At 40.9% G+C, this 17,013-nt stretch overlaps 1 protein-coding gene across 4 annotated transcripts in view; it reads right to left on the minus strand.

The window, feature by feature from the left end:
* The window catches only part of DCUN1D4 (defective in cullin neddylation 1 domain containing 4), a 68,314-nt gene that overhangs the window by 34,953 nt on the left and 16,348 nt on the right, over window positions 1–17,013 (minus strand). For 3 of the 4 annotated variants that reach the window (XM_068542990.1, XM_068542992.1, XM_068542993.1), the window contains exons 2-5: window positions 14,134–14,204; window positions 13,919–13,958; window positions 5,582–5,696; window positions 2,688–2,779 (exon numbers count right to left, since the gene is read on the minus strand). In XM_068542990.1, coding sequence (XP_068399091.1) covers window positions 2,688–2,779; window positions 5,582–5,696; window positions 13,919–13,958; window positions 14,134–14,204 — 318 coding nt within the window. The remainder of the gene's footprint in view (window positions 1–2,687; window positions 2,780–5,581; window positions 5,697–13,918; window positions 13,959–14,133; window positions 14,205–17,013) is intronic. The other variant, XM_068542991.1, reaches the window with a different exon arrangement.

Below are 17,013 nucleotides of genomic sequence, written 5' to 3' on the forward strand. Positions count from 1 at the left end.
GAATCCGCCTGCCAATGCAAGGGACACAGGTTCGAGCCCTGGTCCGGGAAGATCCCACATGCCGCAGAGCAACTAAGCCCATGTGCCATAACTACTGAGCCTGAGCTCTAGAGCCCGTGTGCCACAACTACTGATCCCACGTGCCACAACTACTGAAGCCTGCACGCTTAGAGCCCGTGCTCCACAACAAAGAGAAGCCACCACAATGAGAAGCCTGAGCACCGCAAAGAAGAGTAGCCCCCGCTCACCACAACTAGAGAAAAGTCCACGCCCAGCAACGAAGACCCGATGCAGTCAAAAATAAATAAATAAATAAATAAATTTTAAAAAACAAGAAAGCAGGTGCCAGTTGTTCTCAATTTCAAGCTATTTTCCCTGATGAAATACAAAGAAAGCAAAAAAAAAAGGGGGGGGGGCGGCATTAATAAAAATAGGGATAGCCACACCCACATAAACTTCGCGCAGTGATGAAATCCCAAGGAACCACCTGGCAGGGGCCTCAAGGAACCTAAAGAATGTGGCTTAATCTTTATCCCAAATGTCATCTTTCTGAGCCAGAGAAAAGCAAACAAGAAGGAAAACTGTACCTTGCTTCCTTTTAAAAGAAAACAGAAGTGTGGTTTTTACTATGGAAAAATTCATATTTGCTTATAAAGGAAGACACAAAAATATCAAAAGAGCTGTGCTATGGTGGTGGGATTAAGTATACTTTTTCTGTTTAAACTTTCCTTTTTATAATATATTTCATAACAATAAATGTGAACCAATATGAGAAAGCAAGAGAGCTTCATAATCAAACTGATATGAACAGGAGAAAACGTTCCATCAGACCCAGGTACTGAACACCTGGAAACGTGCTAACCACTTTCACAAAACGTCTTCAAGAGATTCATGTTCTCAAGACCTAGACATGAAAACAGATAAATTCTAATACTATATAAGTGTCTGTACCATGTGTCTGTGCCCTGCAAACAAAATCCAGCTCAAACTAGTTCAAGTAATGAAAGAGAATTCACTAGAAGGATATTGGGGTAGCTCACAAAAATCCAAAAAACTACAGGAATCAGGATCGCATCCTTTCAAGTCTACCACCAGAAGAGAAAGATGCTCTTCTCCCAGCTTCAATCTGAAAACCCTAGGAAATTTTATCTGATTGTCCTGACCTGGGTTACCTGGCAGCCCCTGGAACAATCTCTGTGGCCAAAGGTGCAAGACTTTTATCAGAAAAAGGGTAGAGTAGGGGTAGGAGGAAAACACTGGCCCCAGGAGGAATCCTCATTTTGACACCCAATAAAAGGGTATCAAGGGCTTCCCTGGTGGCGCAGTGGTTGAGAATCTGCCTGCCAATGCAGTGGACGCGGGTTCGAGCCCTGGTCTGGGAAGATCCCATATGCCACGGAGCAACTAGGCCCGTGAGCCACAACTACTGAGCCTGCGCTCCCAACAAGAGAGGCCGCGATAGTGAGAGGCCCGCACACCGCGATGAAGAGTGGCCCCCACTTGCCGCAACTAGAGAAAGCCCTCGCACAGAAACGAAGACCCAACACAGCCAAAAATAAATAAATAAATTAATTAATTAAAAAAAAAAAAAAAAAGGGTATCAAAACCAGTTATGAACAATGTCCTTCCTGTAAGAGTACAAAGAAGGCTATTAAGCTAAGTAAGCTAAGAGATGCATAGCAGCTTGCCATATGGAAAAGTGGAGAAAAACACTCCAGGCAAAGGGATGGCACCGAGTTAGTTGTCTTTTCTCCTATAGGTAGCAGGGATTTTTAAGTGGGGGGCAAGGGTGCAGCAGATTGTTAGGGAATGACATGTATGATCTGTTCAGTTTATTATTTTTTTTTTCAAATAATACAACAGGAAACACATAGAACCCGACTGGGAGTAGAGACTGATGTCAAGAAAATTGGTTTGAAGGTCACTGGAACTGTCAAGTTGATAAGTTATGATAGGGCCAGAAATATGGTGGGGAAGAGGAAAGGTAAAAGAGCCTTCAGTTCAAACTCGCCTGAAAATTCTTCTTTCCCCCTTTTTTACACATACACAGCCACAAAAACAAACAAACCCTTTATTTCAGTATTACATTATCCAACCAATTATAATAAGTTGCAAAAATGGGACTGGATTTAAGACATTTTAAATGACAAAACAAACACTGTCTGCCAAATGATCTTTCAAAATAGAGACACAATATAAGAAATTCCATTGTGCTACATAAAGGTTCAAAGCAGCAAAGCTTATTTTAACTTGGACGCATAAACCAAATAGTCACCCATTACCAGCATTCTCAAGAGGTTTCCTAGCAATCCAAAGTATTTCTCCCAAGTACATTTCATCTTTTCAGTTCCCTTCTAGTGTTCTGAATTCTTTGGCTTAGCTGCTGGCTATAAATAGGACATTTGGTGATTTGTTTCAACTGTGTTCCCTCCTGAAAACAGGGAGACACACACACACACACACACACACACACACACACACACACACACACACACACACACACACACACACACACACACACACACACACACACACACACACACACACACACACACACACACACACACACACACACACACACACACACCCCAAATTCGAAAAGTACTCCTTTTTAATTCTTTAATCTCCTCTAAGGCACTCCTTATTTTTATGAGGCTCAGTCTTAGAAGATATAAATGATTACCTACCTGCATATTCATAGAACCATTCTAAGCACCTCTTACTTGAAAAGGCTTCTTCTTCAGTCTTTATTCTAGTTGTATCATATTTTCTATACATGCTAGAAATCAAGAAAGGGGTTTTAAGTTATTTAAAGTAAAGATACTGAGTTTTTTTAAGTAGCAAATAGTTTTTATTCTTTTACCCAACCAGACATCTATTCAGTCAGTATTTCATGTATATTTAAAATATTTCACTTCTTGCATTTGGAAGCTTCAGCTTTTATAGCTATAGTTTTAAACACAGTCATACCCAGTACAAAATTAAATGGTAAGCACTTAATACAGGTTTTTCTCTGGTGAACAAATAATCAGTAAAAACTGAAGAGAACAAGTATTTAATACACTCCTTTCTACCTCTCTAGCCAGAACTGACTACAGAACACTAGTGATAACAGCAAGAAATGTGGATGGTGTTTCTTCAGCTGGTGACCCTAGGACTCACTCATGTCTCTGCATCAAGTTCTCCTGACTCCCGTGCCACACGAGTCAGGCTGGGCAGAGCATGGACTAAGGAAGAACCTGGCAGTATTAGACACCTCCAAGGAACTTGTCAAGCAAATAAAAAGAAACGTCAAATTATGTCCAAGTCTCCAGGAAAAAAACCTCAGGAAAGTGAAGTACAGAGAACCCTTGGGCTTCTGCCCCTCTCCTATCACGCCCTCGCACTGTGGAAATGACACATAAGCTGGAGAACGGAGTCAGCAAGCACAGCAGCCTCCGCCTGCCAACACTGTGACCCTCGGCAGGGACTCCTTACTTCATGATGACACGGGGCTGAGAACCAAGACAGGCCCTACTTGGGGAGGGGAGAAGCGTGATTCTGAGAGAAAAATTATGAGTATTTATAAATAAACTGTCTAAATAGTTATATAAATATTTGTGAATACAGTTTTTATTTACATAGCATATAATATAAAATCATGTATAATTCTTTTTAAAAGAGCATTCATTCATGATCAAGACTTTCACCAGAATATCTGTATATACCGCTGATCAGAGATTCTGGGTTTTAATACCCAGAAAACCCCCAAAACATGGTTATAAAGTATTAAGATACTGAAACCGCAAACCACCAGTTTTGTATTTCTTCTATAAAAAGTAGCCATCCCACCTGGAAACAAAGGTGGATACTGCCCAGGGGTTCAAACAGATTTGCCTGGACATCCTATCTCAGCTGGGCCTGGACATCCTATCTCAGCTCAAAGTCTGTTAACTAGTCAATATCCCGGAGACCTCTATATGACACTGTAATGACTGAATCACTTAAAAATACTCTACATAGAAAAGGACAATGGAATAACATTCAGAAACAAGAAAAAGATACCAAATGCTATTACATGGATGAACCGCAAAAAAATTATGCTAAGTGAAAGAAGCGAGGCACAAAAAGACCATTGACGTGAACTGTTCAGCAAAGGCAAATCGTTGGGACAGAGAGTGAATTCGTGGTTTCCTGGGGCTGGGAATAGGCACAGGGATGGACTGTGAATGGGCGTCAAGGCTCCAACTGGGGTGATGGGAACCTTCTAAGATTGGTTTGCAGTGATGGCTGCACAACTCCAACAACTCCGTAAAGATCACTGGACTGTACACTTAAAACTGTATACCTTGTGGTATGTAAATAAAGTTGTTTTTCAAAAAAGACCAAGAATGAAACCCGGATAACGCTACAGCTCCCCATCCCCTAGGTGACTGATGAAATGCTATCAATGAGAGTACCTCGCACCCTTCTGCAACTCAATTACCAGTTTTTAAACTGGCTTCAGGGCTTCCCTGGTGGCGCAGTGGTTAAGAATCTGCCACGGGTTCGAGCCCTGGTCCGGGAAGATCCCACATGCCGCGGAGCAACTAAGCCCGTGCGCCACAACTACTGAGCCTGCGCTCTAGAGCCCGCGTGCCACAGCTACTGAAGCCCGCCCGCCTACAGCCTGTGCTCCGCAACAAGAGAAGCCACCGCAATGAGAAGCCCACGCACCACAACGAAGAGTAGCCCCCGCTCGCTGCAGCTAGAGAAAGGCCGCGTGCAGCAACGAAGACCAAACACAGCCAAAAATAAATAAATAAATTTATTAAAAAAAAAAAAGAAAGAAGCAGAAAAATCTCATCTAATTCCCTTGATTTATCGATATGGCAATTCAGGCCACATAAGTGAAGTGAAGTGACGTGACCTACAGAGCCAGAATGGAGGAAGATGGGAAAAGGCAGAAAAGATTAAAATCTGGGTGAAACAGTAAAGATGCCTAAAATAAGCAAGTCTAATGGACCTTGGGAGTTACCAAAATTAACAGTTCACTTGTCTGAACGAGAAGTGGTTTCAACAGTCTTGTTTTTCATGGTTTCTAACAAATGCTCACTCTTCTGAGAAGAAATGTCAGCTCAGCTAATAGTCCAGGCAGGCTTAGAGCATTTGGTGCAGGCAGCTCTCTCCAGCCACGCAGCCCAGGTCCTGGCAAAGGCAGCTACAGGATTCCTGCGGTTGTAGGCAGTGAGTAGCCTCTGTAGGCAGTGAGCAGGCACCCTCTTAAAGAAGAGATACGTACCAATCCTGAGGTCCTCAACAGGCACAGAGGGCAAGCTCTTAAAAGCAAAGAAAGAAACTCTACACCAGTTTTGATGGATCAATGGACTGAGATAAAACTTGAATTTCTAAGAACTCAGGTTACCTAACTTGTTTTTGTTTCATAAGCCCACACGTTAAGTAAGTATCACGAAAAATTACACTTTGAAAGTTTTCCTGGCAGAACCAAAACAATATTCCAGTTGGCATTTGTACGCTTAGAAGACCCACACTGGGCTTGGGTAGAAAGGTGCCTCTTCGAAACATATGCCATCAATGTGGTTCCACTGTCTCTGCGACGTACCTATCGTGTCTACTTTTCTTGGCAGATAAATCATCTCCAGAAGCAGGTCTTCTCTTTTTCCTCGGCGGCATCACTTTACTAAAGCAGTCCGAAGAACTGCAAGACCGCAGACTTCCTACAAAACAGAGTGAAGAGCACAAAAGTAAGGGATGCCACGTCGAAACCCTTCCAAAGAATATCGGCGCTAAATGAAGAGCTTTCACAACTTACATTGCAAAGGGTTTAGATGTTATCTGTAAACATGAAAAAATGAAAAGTGAAAAACTGGTTTTCAGTTCTTCTTTGAGAAAATGTTAGAGTCAAGAAATAAACCTAGCAATGACACAAATAAGTTAATAGTGCCCCCAAAAAACACACCAGAAAATGAAGTTATAATAACTTCAGTTTACTCTCCAAAAATACTAATATAAATCATCTAAGCTTCCGGCTTCCTTTACACATCAACGTTCCTTCAGAAGGAAGTGCACTGCTATCTCATTTCTGTACTTCATTAGGCAAGGCCAGCTCGACTGGTGACCTTGGATCTAAAATACATACAAGTACATCAGTCCCAACACTCTTAAGCTTCAAGGAATATCTGATTTAAAAAAAAAAAAACAGAATTTGGATTTCTGGGGCAAAAGCCTGACATGATCTTGAGCAAAAACTTCCATAAAAATTTTTAATTTGTTTCTGCCACTTTCAGTCAGGGTTTTCGGAAGCATTAACTTTCATTTGGTAAAAGATATTAAAACGTAACAACAACATGGAACACCTATGGAAACCTTATGGTGAGCCAGGCCCTGCCCTTAACACTTACATGTGTGACACCTCGCTTAACCTCACAACAAGCTTACGAAAAAAGAATAATCGTTACTGCTTATGCAGATAAGAAAACGGAGGCAGAGAGGGGTCAGGTAAGGGGCAAAACTGGAATTCAAACCCGGACAGTCTCACTTCAGACTGTCTTAAACCATTATAAATTACAAGACAATTACAACATAATTAAAATACCCATCTTGGCACAAGTACTATCAGAGATATTATGTCACTTGGTTCCCAAAATAACCCTGAATGACAGGCAGGGCAGAGTTCATTATCTCTACTGACCGATGGTAAAAACTAAGGCTTAGGCATTCAAGAGACTTTCCAAGGTCTCGGAAGTGCTAAGTGGGGAAATCTGGACTGCACGCCCTCCTCCTTCCACTGGTGCCTTGGTGGGAGGGCCCAGGGCCCTCAGTGAGCCGTTGGGACAAGGCAGCACCGGGCGATAGGGTCTGAGTGCTCTGCATTCAATGGATGAGCGCCAGCTCCTCACCTAGTCATGTGGCTCAGTCAGTCAGTGACCTATTCTGGGTCTCTGGTTCATCATCTGAAGAATGAGAACATGAGATCTACCTCTCCGGAGTTTTATGAGGGAAAAATATCCATTCAATACGTGCTCACGTGGCCAAGTGTTGCGAGTAGACAGATGTTGGGATCTGAGTGCCACCAGGGAGGTGCGTGCTCAGGCTGGACCTCCACGTTGACCCAATCCTCACAACCACCCCATTCTTACGAATGAGGGAACTCAGGCAGACAGATGAAGCGGCAGCCGGAAGGCAGCAGGTGAAGTCGAGGATGGAGCCCAAGCAGCTCAGCGGCGAGGCCAAGCTCCCCACCACCACTCACTGCCGCCTCCACGCAGCCTCAGCAGCAGAGACTGAGAAGCAGGGGACCAAGGCCAGAGCCCAGGGAGTGTGGATATTCGGGGGCTGGGAAAAGAGGGTGAAGAGCTGGGTGGGGAGAAAACCTGGGCGAATGTACACTCCCGGAAGCCAAAGGAGGAGGAGTGCACAGGGTGGTGGCAGCAGTCGGATGCACAAGCAAGAGGCTGGGGAAGGATGTGAGCGGAGGGTGTGATCCCAGTGAATGTGGACAGTTCTCTCTAGAAAGCGGTTCAGAAGGCAGGGAGAGAGTTGTCAGTAGCTAACAGTCCCAACCTGGTAAGCGCAATAGTCGGGACTGGAACCTAAATCTCAGGACATACTCAGGCTTCCACCACCACGCTAAGTTCCCGGGCGATGCGCTTCAGGAACAGACCAGCCGAAAGCACCTCTTCTGCCACGAACCAGGACGACAGCGCGAACGAGGTGTGCGCCCAGCGCCGGGTACTGGACCCTGCCTACTCCTTCGGCCAGAGGCAGCGCCCACCAGGCTGAAAAGACGAGGATCCTCAGCCACCCTTCCCGGGGCCCAACAACGGAGCGAGTAGGAGGTTCTTCAGAGACACAAGGCACGCCCATCTCTCTCTCCCCACAACAGCCGCGAATCAGGAAGAGAGAGAGCCAGAGAACGTGCTGCCCGCCACACACGCCCCGCTCATCCTCCCGGTGAAACGGCAGTCCTGTTTACACTGAAGCGCGCAGAAGGGTCTGAAGAGGTGCACGGAGACCCAAGCTTTTGCAGACTGCCAACGGTCAAGATTTATTCTTGTCCGTTAATGCCTCGGGGTGGGGCGTGCAGAATGAAAAAGTGGGTCCCGCCTTGCCGGAAAGCCTGCCACGCTGCTCAGAAACGAGTCTGCCTTCAACCTCGAGGCTTGCTTCTCCCGCCTTGGACGTGCACGTCTGAAGGAAAGACACCGTCTCCTGGTACTGGTCACGGGCAGGTTCTGAGCATCTGTTCCGGGGAGGAACCTCTCCCTCCCACCAGCGTTTGCAGAACACAGAGGAAATGCACTCATCTCCTCAGCGTGTGGGAAGATGAACACCATTTAAAATAATGTCTTCACCAATATTCACCAATAAAGATCAATCCACCAGCTCCTCTACTATTTGCCTCTTCATAGAAACACTGGCATAATGTCTTGCTTTCACGGATTCCTACTTGACAAGAGTATCATGTTTCTGGTAAACATACAAACATCATAAAGTAACTAACTTTTTCAACTTTTTTTTCTTACTGTTCAAGTTCCACAAATCGTTTTTCCTGGTGTAAAACTTACTCGTATTCTAGCCCCAAAGCATCCCAAATTTGGCATTTTGTTCTTTCACTTATTCCCGTGGCGTTCGTTCAGACCTCTCTGCTCTAATCATCGGCATAAGCGAGTGACTGTTAGGGGCCACCCTTCACAAGGAAACGGCGTCTGTTCGTCCCCGGTTCCCGTTACAGCCCAGGCACCCACTGGCTCACTGAGCCTCTCGCCGCCCCCCACCTCACAGGAAGGACGAGTCCAACTTGCGCGACGCAGCACAGCTCCACAGGTAGAACCCTGGAACCCATGACGACAATGAAAAAGTTCCAGGCTCTCTCAAAAGCAATTTTTTAATGCTGAGGAAAACAAGTTTACCTACAATAATCTGCCAACATGAACCAAGTCAACAAAAATACACAAAGAGCACACAACTCACAGCTCGGTGGCCCCGAAGCTGCTCTCCCAAGCCCGCATGGCTCCAGGGATCCTACCTGAGCGACAGCAACAACTCAGGTTTTTAGGTTCAGGCACAAAAGTGCACCTTGGTTTGCAGGGTTCTGCTTTGTTCACCTGTGCAGACCCAGCAGCTAATAGATCATCTCAGTACAGTAGTAATACAGTATATACAGTACTGAGAGTCCCACAGTAGACTCTCAAATATTTGTTGAATAAATGTGTTCCTAAAACAAGCGTAAATCAAATTCTGCTTAAAGATCAGTATGTTTCCAGAAATCTGAAACATCTATGAATAGATAATACACCACCATTTCAGATTTTCTTTCCCATTCGTCAGTTAAGACAAGCACTTGATTCTAAGTTTCCTGGCAGGTCGGATTTTTTTTAAACACACATATTCTAGAATGTTTGCTTCTTAAAATAACTCTGTGATGTCTTTTTATAATAAAAACACTTAAATCTAAATGAATGTTTTACAAATTTGTATTTATTCGTATCATTAAATTTACACTTTACTGCTTTAGAACTTTTATCACTATCTACCTTAATTAAACTTTATTTTTAGAGTAAAAAGAAAATTCAGTAAGCAAATACTATAAACAAAAATGTTATGGGATGCTTATGTTTCAAAGAAGCTTTAGCTATTTTAACCTGCTACAAGTATCTACTTAGGTATAAACAATCTGACATTACAGGTAGAGGCAAAATATTAAGGCTGACATTTTAAATTAGTAACTACAAAGCACTTTCAAATTTATCTTCACAAATCTGAGAGGTATTATTACCACCCCAATTCTACAGATAAGACAACGGGCCAATAAGTTGAGCACCTGAAAGTTCCTATTCAATAAATACTTGACAAATTAAAGCGATTTAACCCATAAATTGATTTAAAATGATCAGAGCTGCAAGTTTTCAATATTTGCCAATCACCCAAGAAAAAACAGTGATGAAAAAGATTTTAAGGATCCATCTTAAATCTCATTAGAAACATCTGGCAGGTACTTATGAAAGAGAAAATGCCTTTTTATCATAATAATAATAAAGAAGTAGGAAGAGGAAGAGATGAATAATCTCAACTAGTAATCCCAAACTATGATTCAGGCTCCTTCACATTATCGTGATAGATATTCTGGTGTTCAGACTATAATATTTCTACATTGTGACAGTGACTCTGAAATCACCTCTTCCATCGTTAGAAGCTCTTTCTTGATGCTGAAGTCTTTAAATGATCCTTAGGAAGGCAATAAAAATTGTTTCTATTTTTTAACCAAAGGCTATGATTTGAGTTCAGGTTCATTTCTTTTTGGTTCAGTTTTTAAGAAGAACAAATAAATTATTCTATTAACTGACCATATTTTCAAATAAATCAGGTAGTCAATGAATATAGCTATTCTTCTTACGTTAAACAATTAGAAATACTGCCAACATTTTTAACATATCTATTCCAATATTTGGTCCCAGAAAAATCAATTTTAAAGAGCAATTTAAGTTCACCTGGATCAAACCAAAGGCCTTTTAATGCCTATGCAGCTAGCTGTTTTGATAATAATTTAACTAAGCATGTTATTCTTAATAAATGGTATCTAAGTCACTGCTCCACTGCTTTTTTTTTTTTTTTTTTTTAAATTTAATCTTCCTGCTGTGGGCCTCAAGTAAAAAAAGGTCCCGTTCAGGATTCATTTTTTGTAAGACATATTAAATTGTGTGCCCAGTTTCTAGTCATCTCCAAAGAGGTTTATACAATTAGAGAATTTTTCTGACTTTTCCAAACTTAGCATAAATGCATGTTCCCATACAAAAATCTCACTGTCTAATTTTCATTATAATGGGTTTGTTGTATCTTATAGCCTTGACTCAATAACATTTTACATGTTCATTCTGCCATTTCAATACTTTTTATATAGCCATTTCACCTCACTTTTCACTGAATAATGTCACAAAGGTATAGTAATTTAAGTTGGTAAATAGGATGCATTTTAAGACATCTTACCAGTACCTAAATATTTTATTTCATTTTCTTGAACAGAGCATTGAACTACTTGCTTGCTTCAGTAAAACTAGTAGTGTCCAAATGCGCAATTTTTATCCTACTATTTAAGACCAAAATATTTCCTTTCCTTTCTCTCTAAACAATACTGACTTCTGACATCTATCATCCTCCTTCATCATTTTTTTTTGGTCCTCTCTGGCTTTTTAAATTCACTCCCAGTATTTTGCGCTATTTCTCCAATTTTAACATACACTCTCTCTCTCCTTTTTTTTTTCTTTCTTCTTTTTTTGGTGGAAGACTGAAAGCACCAAAGAAAAGTGTTAAAGGAAACAGAGCAGGAAGATAACAGGCCTCTTTTGCACTTAGTTTGGCTCTTCCATATACAGTTGTTATAGAAATGACTCAGACTACTGATGGGCCAAGAAATTCAAAGAGGCACTACAGTGATTAACTTTCTCAGATTTCCAAACACTACGGATTTTATGTTACTTAATTTTTAAAGTATACTCTGTCAGGTATGGTAATCACAAGTGATGCTATAACCAGATGGGGAAATGTTAATGAAATGGACCACTCTGAGAAATTACTAATGTTAATTGACATTGACTGGCACGTACAAGGTACCAGGCACTGCACCAGCAAGTCATATACCAAACATCAGGCACATCCACTGTCCCCAAGGGCGAAAGAGGGGGCATGAGGCCAAACACACTCTCCACTTTCATTTTCCTTAATTATAGCTTATAGTTATTAAATTGCCACATTCAGGTTAAATATTTAAATGTGAAATTACCACGGTAACAATACTCACTTAAATCCAAAGTTCAACGTTAACTACAGAATGTACAAGACTCAGCACTTAGATGTTTTATTACCTTAGCCAAGGGAAAGACAACCTAAAGGCTTTACAAACACAAAATTCAGTTTTAAAAAATCAAAACTACACTAACTCTTAAGTTTAAAAAATCTCTGATGTCTACCAATATATTGTTCCAGAATAGTAGAGAGAAATGTGGGGTTTTTTTTTAACTTTTAAAACTGGCCCTGAAAATTAGCTAAAAGTTAAACACACTTAAATGTGTATCAATAGAAACATATTATGATATATCCATGAAACAGAAAATCATGCAGTCATTGAAAACTAAAGTTTTATAAATGTGCTGCAATGAAAAGATCTCCAAGATATACTGAGTGACAAAAACAAGAGGCACATACAAAGGTATACTTGTATTTGGGGAAAAACATATATCATCATCATTTGGGAAACAAATACAAGAATATAAGCGTTATCTCTGGAGAGTCAAGGGTGTAGTACTAGTGGGGATGGGAGCTAGGGCTCATAAAATGGGCCAGCAACCTTCGCTTCTTTACACCTTTTTGACATCTCTTTTAAAACCATGTGCACACACTGCTTCTAAAATTAAGGAGCTATAACCAATCAATCAATAAAATTATTAAGGAAACTGTTTTTGACTGCCTTGAGTTGACCTATATTTACTAAAACAGAAAGATCAGGTGAAGGGACCCTCTGTGGCCTGGCCTTCTAGAATACATTCCCCCTTCTCTCATTCCTTCCTCTGGAAGAAGGAATGTCTGATCTAACTGGTGATCGGGGCGGGGAGGAACTGAGCAGAGGGGCCCAGCCCCTTCTGAACTCCCTTTCAGATCAACCTGCCAGCAGAAGCTGATACCCTTCCACCATAAGTGGTGGGTTAGAGAGGGGCCGGGAGGTGTGCTGTGCTTAACTAGCTGTGGCAGTGATTGCGTGTAAGGCTATCTAATTAAGTTGAAATACTGAAAAGCCTCTGCATTTCTGCTGCTCTTCTAAGCTATGTTTTCCAACACAACTGTTACTTCAATCTCCATCTGGTGCCTAATTTTCAATTGATCCTGAACCAATCTGGAGGGGAAGGGTGGGGAGAGTTCTAAATCCCAACAACCTCCAAGATACACCATTAAGTTAAAAAATTAAATGAAAAAAGAAAGATGCTATACAGTATGTACAGTATGAGCTCATCAATGATAAATTTTTTTAAAAACCCACTACTATAAAAATATATGCAGGTGCAAAAATGTCTGAAAGAACAAACATTAAGCGGCAAACTGGGGGAAGGCTGGGCTGGGAGACGTGAAGGAGGATTGTGGCTTTTTACTTCATTTGCTTCTGTGCTATTCACAATTCTCTAACAAGCATGTATTCATGTATTACTGTGGTAATTTTCAAAAACTTTAAAATATATTTTAATCATTTTTGCTAGAAGTTTTCGTAACTACAGATCAAGTGCAAGCTTCTGAACTTTATGATCATTACAGTTTAGGGAAGTGGTTCTCAAGGTGTGGTCTCCAGACCAGCTGCATCAGCATCATCTGGAAGCTGCTTAGAAATGCAAACTCTAGGGCCCCACCCCGAACCTACAGAATCAAAAACTCTGGGGGTGGAGCCCAGCAATCCATTGGAACTACACCCTGCCCCCCGTGATTATAATGCCAGCTACAGTTTGAGAACCACAGGGCTAGAGAATTGTTTACAATTATCAACTTTCAGTTTTCCCATTCATAAATCCTCAGGACCTATACAACACATGTGTGTGTACACATGCCCCTACTGACCTATCAACTCATTTTACATCTCAAGTCAACAAATATTTATGGAATACCTTCCAAATTGCACTACTGTAGCAACTTTTTAGTATAAACTAAAACACTTCAGTAGAGAAATGATTATTTTGAAACCACTGGGGAGACTCCCCAGCCCCTTTAAAGGAACTGAAGGACTCTGTTATAAACCAGAGCCCTAGAACAGATTTCCTCCAGGGAAGGAGTTGTGAGATGGCTACCTCCATACACCCTGAAAAACAATCCTCAACCAAGTAACAACTTGCTAATGGAATGCATTATAACTTTATATTAGGAAGTTTATTTAAAATTAAGTAGTGTTAGCATTTATAGATACCTGTTTGGTGATCGTCTTGGCCAACGTCTTCTGTTAGATTCTGCAAGAAATATGTTCATCATTACCAAGAAATCACATACCATACAGCAAGCTTTAAAATTCAATAGTTTCATAAACAGCTGATATCTTAATACCCATAATCTAAATTTTATCAAATACACTTAAAACTACTACTTTAAACAGCTGGTAGTTTTGTCTTTAAAAGATTGACTTACTAGCTTATTAAGGGTGTGGTAGATCTTATGAATATTTGCCAGTGTTGAGAGATGAGAGTTCAGCTGAAAGTCTTTGAAAGAAAAAGGGGAAAAGTCAGTGTCATTTACTTCTCATATTGCAAAAAGACTATTAAAAAAGAAAGCTCAGAAGTGAAGATAAACAAATATTTTGATACAACTGAATTCTATCTCCATTAATTTGATACTTATTAAATAAGATACAACATGCAACTACCAACCTATCTGCTAGAAATAAAGTCTGACAATAAAATTAAATTCCCAACCACATGTTAAAATAAAGTTCATGAAATGTTCATGTGAATTGTAAGGTAAAATAAAAATACTTCAGTAGTTATAATAGCCTATCAGCAATAAACTTGAGCTTAAAAGAAAAATATCAATAATGCTAGCAAATTAAACAAGTCACACAAATAGAAGACAGATCTCAAACGAAACTTGTTCACTTTCTCTTTCTCTTCCCCAGAATTACTAGCACAGTATCAAGCTCCTGGCAAGAAAATAATAGGAAAGCATCTCAACCATTCGGCATTTCTTACAATATACTTATTTTGTTGGCTCTTATATAACATAGAGCAGAAACGGAATCTAAACCCCTCCCCTTCCTAATTTAACAAACACGGACAGATCAAAGGACTATCCTGCAAGCTCCCAGTCTGAAAGGCCAGGGCTCTGGGATGTAGCCTATAGTTACCTGCATGGCAACAGTAAAATGTGCCACAGAACCAGAAACACAGAGGCAGAACTCACACTCACAGAGAAACATGGCCAAATCAAAGACTGTCTCCACATGCCATCTCTAATAATTGCACAATGAATCATACACACAAGACGAATTAAGTTGCTCCATCATACAATCCTGCACAACATAAAACTTTAAGTTAAACTGTTAGGCTTTTGAATCTCCAGTTTCAAATGTTTTTTATAAAGTTAAGTATGCTTGCCTACATATTAGGCTATGTGAATATGGGTTAAAAGTCTATGAATAATTTCATATTTGAACAAGCAATAGAAGTATTTTCATAAAATATCAAGATTTACAGTAGTTCCTTTTCTTTACTATCATAAAGACTAGTAAAGGTTAGTCTGAAAATAACCTTGAAAAGATACTGTAACTTTCCAAGTTATGCCATTCGGATAAAAAAGAAAAAAATCTCCCTTCACTGGAATTTTTATGTGGGACACATATCAGATGCAAAGCGCAGACACTACAACACAAATTGTCTCTGCTGGGGCTGGACTCTCTGGGCTGCTGCTCCGAATCTGGAAAGCAAGCTGACTTGCCAGCATTTAGAAAGCTTCACTTTCTTTTCTAAATTGAGCCAGGAATCCAGGTCTAGGCTGGCCTGGAGGACAGAGGGGCCAGCAGGCAGCGGAGACCCTGACATGCACACATGCACGGCTCTGGCACATGCACGCCACAGGCACAGCCACCGAGAATGGTCCAAAGAATCAGAGTTCTTGGCTGAGCAGCAACCAGAGCAGGGCCTCAAATACAGACATGTGTTAACTATTTTGCATTATTAATTATTTGGCATCTGAATGGTTTAGCCATATTTAAGGTAAATGATGACATAATGTGCACAGACCTTGATTTTCCATCTTAATTAGTGCGATTGCACAGAAAAGGATTAAAAACCATTTGGGGTATCCGAGTGTGTATACGTGTGTGTATTTATTTACTTATGCTTCTACTTCATAAAGCTGGGTAGGGGCTCTAAAACTCGAAGCAAAAGCCTCGTCCTGACCCGCAAAGGCTTTGGGGAGCTTCATCTTCCACTGCCCCCCTCTCCTGGCACCTATGACCAAGCCATAAACCCCCTTTTTGTACTCTCTCAATTTAAAATTTGGAAGACAAATGATATACTACATTAACATCTTGAAATATTAATTAAGCTCCTGGGCCCCCCAAAAAAACAAAACCAGAAAACTTAAGGGTCTAGATTCTCTCTCACTGAGGCCACACAGAAGGGGTTTGCCAAAGATCATTGCAGCAATGAGGTCTCCAGAACTCATGCCATACCACCCTGATGTGAATTCAACTGTCAAGATTCACACAGGAGAATCTAAACAAAATAAAACTGCTAAATCCTTCTATACACATACACGTACGTACACACACACACACACACACACACGGTTCCTGCCAAAATACCACTCACTGAGCTTTACAACCTGACTCTGGAGTCTAACAGTCACTTTGAATCTCAGGCCTACCAGTTATTTAACCTAAATTTCAACCTAAATTTCAGTTGTGAAGTGAGATCACAATGCCTAGATGTGGCAGACAGCCAATGTAATGCCTGGATCACAGTGAGTGCCGAATAAAAGATATCAATTATCACTCTATTTGATTATACCATTTTCCACACCACACAGCTAGCTATCTACAATGGTTTCTACTTTCTGTAGGTCCAAGTCAAGCCCCACATCAAAGATCTCAAAGTTGGAGCTCCCTCTGTGACTGAGGCATGTGGCCTGATACATCTCTACTGTGTGTGATGGCATTTCTATCTATATTCATATACCACCAACTGACGTTCATAATGATGGTGGAAGATCATCTCAACAGTGGGAAAAAATACACAAAAGCATTTAAGATCAGGTTCTATACATGAAGTTTCACTTTACAGACAACACAAGCAACAAGGTTCATTTCACAAGTCACATAATACATGTCAGCAATTCTCTATTTCCATATCCAGCATCTACTACCATAACCACCTCATCATCGCTTCACCAAAAAAAAAGGGGAAATGAAAAGGAACAGCAGCACGAACAGAATAGTTCTTCTTTAGTTTCACCAAGGTAAGAAGCTGGGGAATAGACACAAATTCAGGACAAAAAGACTAAAATGGCATT

The sequence above is a fragment of the Eschrichtius robustus genome, chromosome 4, assembly GCF_028021215.1.
Source record: "Eschrichtius robustus isolate mEscRob2 chromosome 4, mEscRob2.pri, whole genome shotgun sequence".
NCBI lineage: Eukaryota > Metazoa > Chordata > Mammalia > Artiodactyla > Eschrichtiidae > Eschrichtius > Eschrichtius robustus.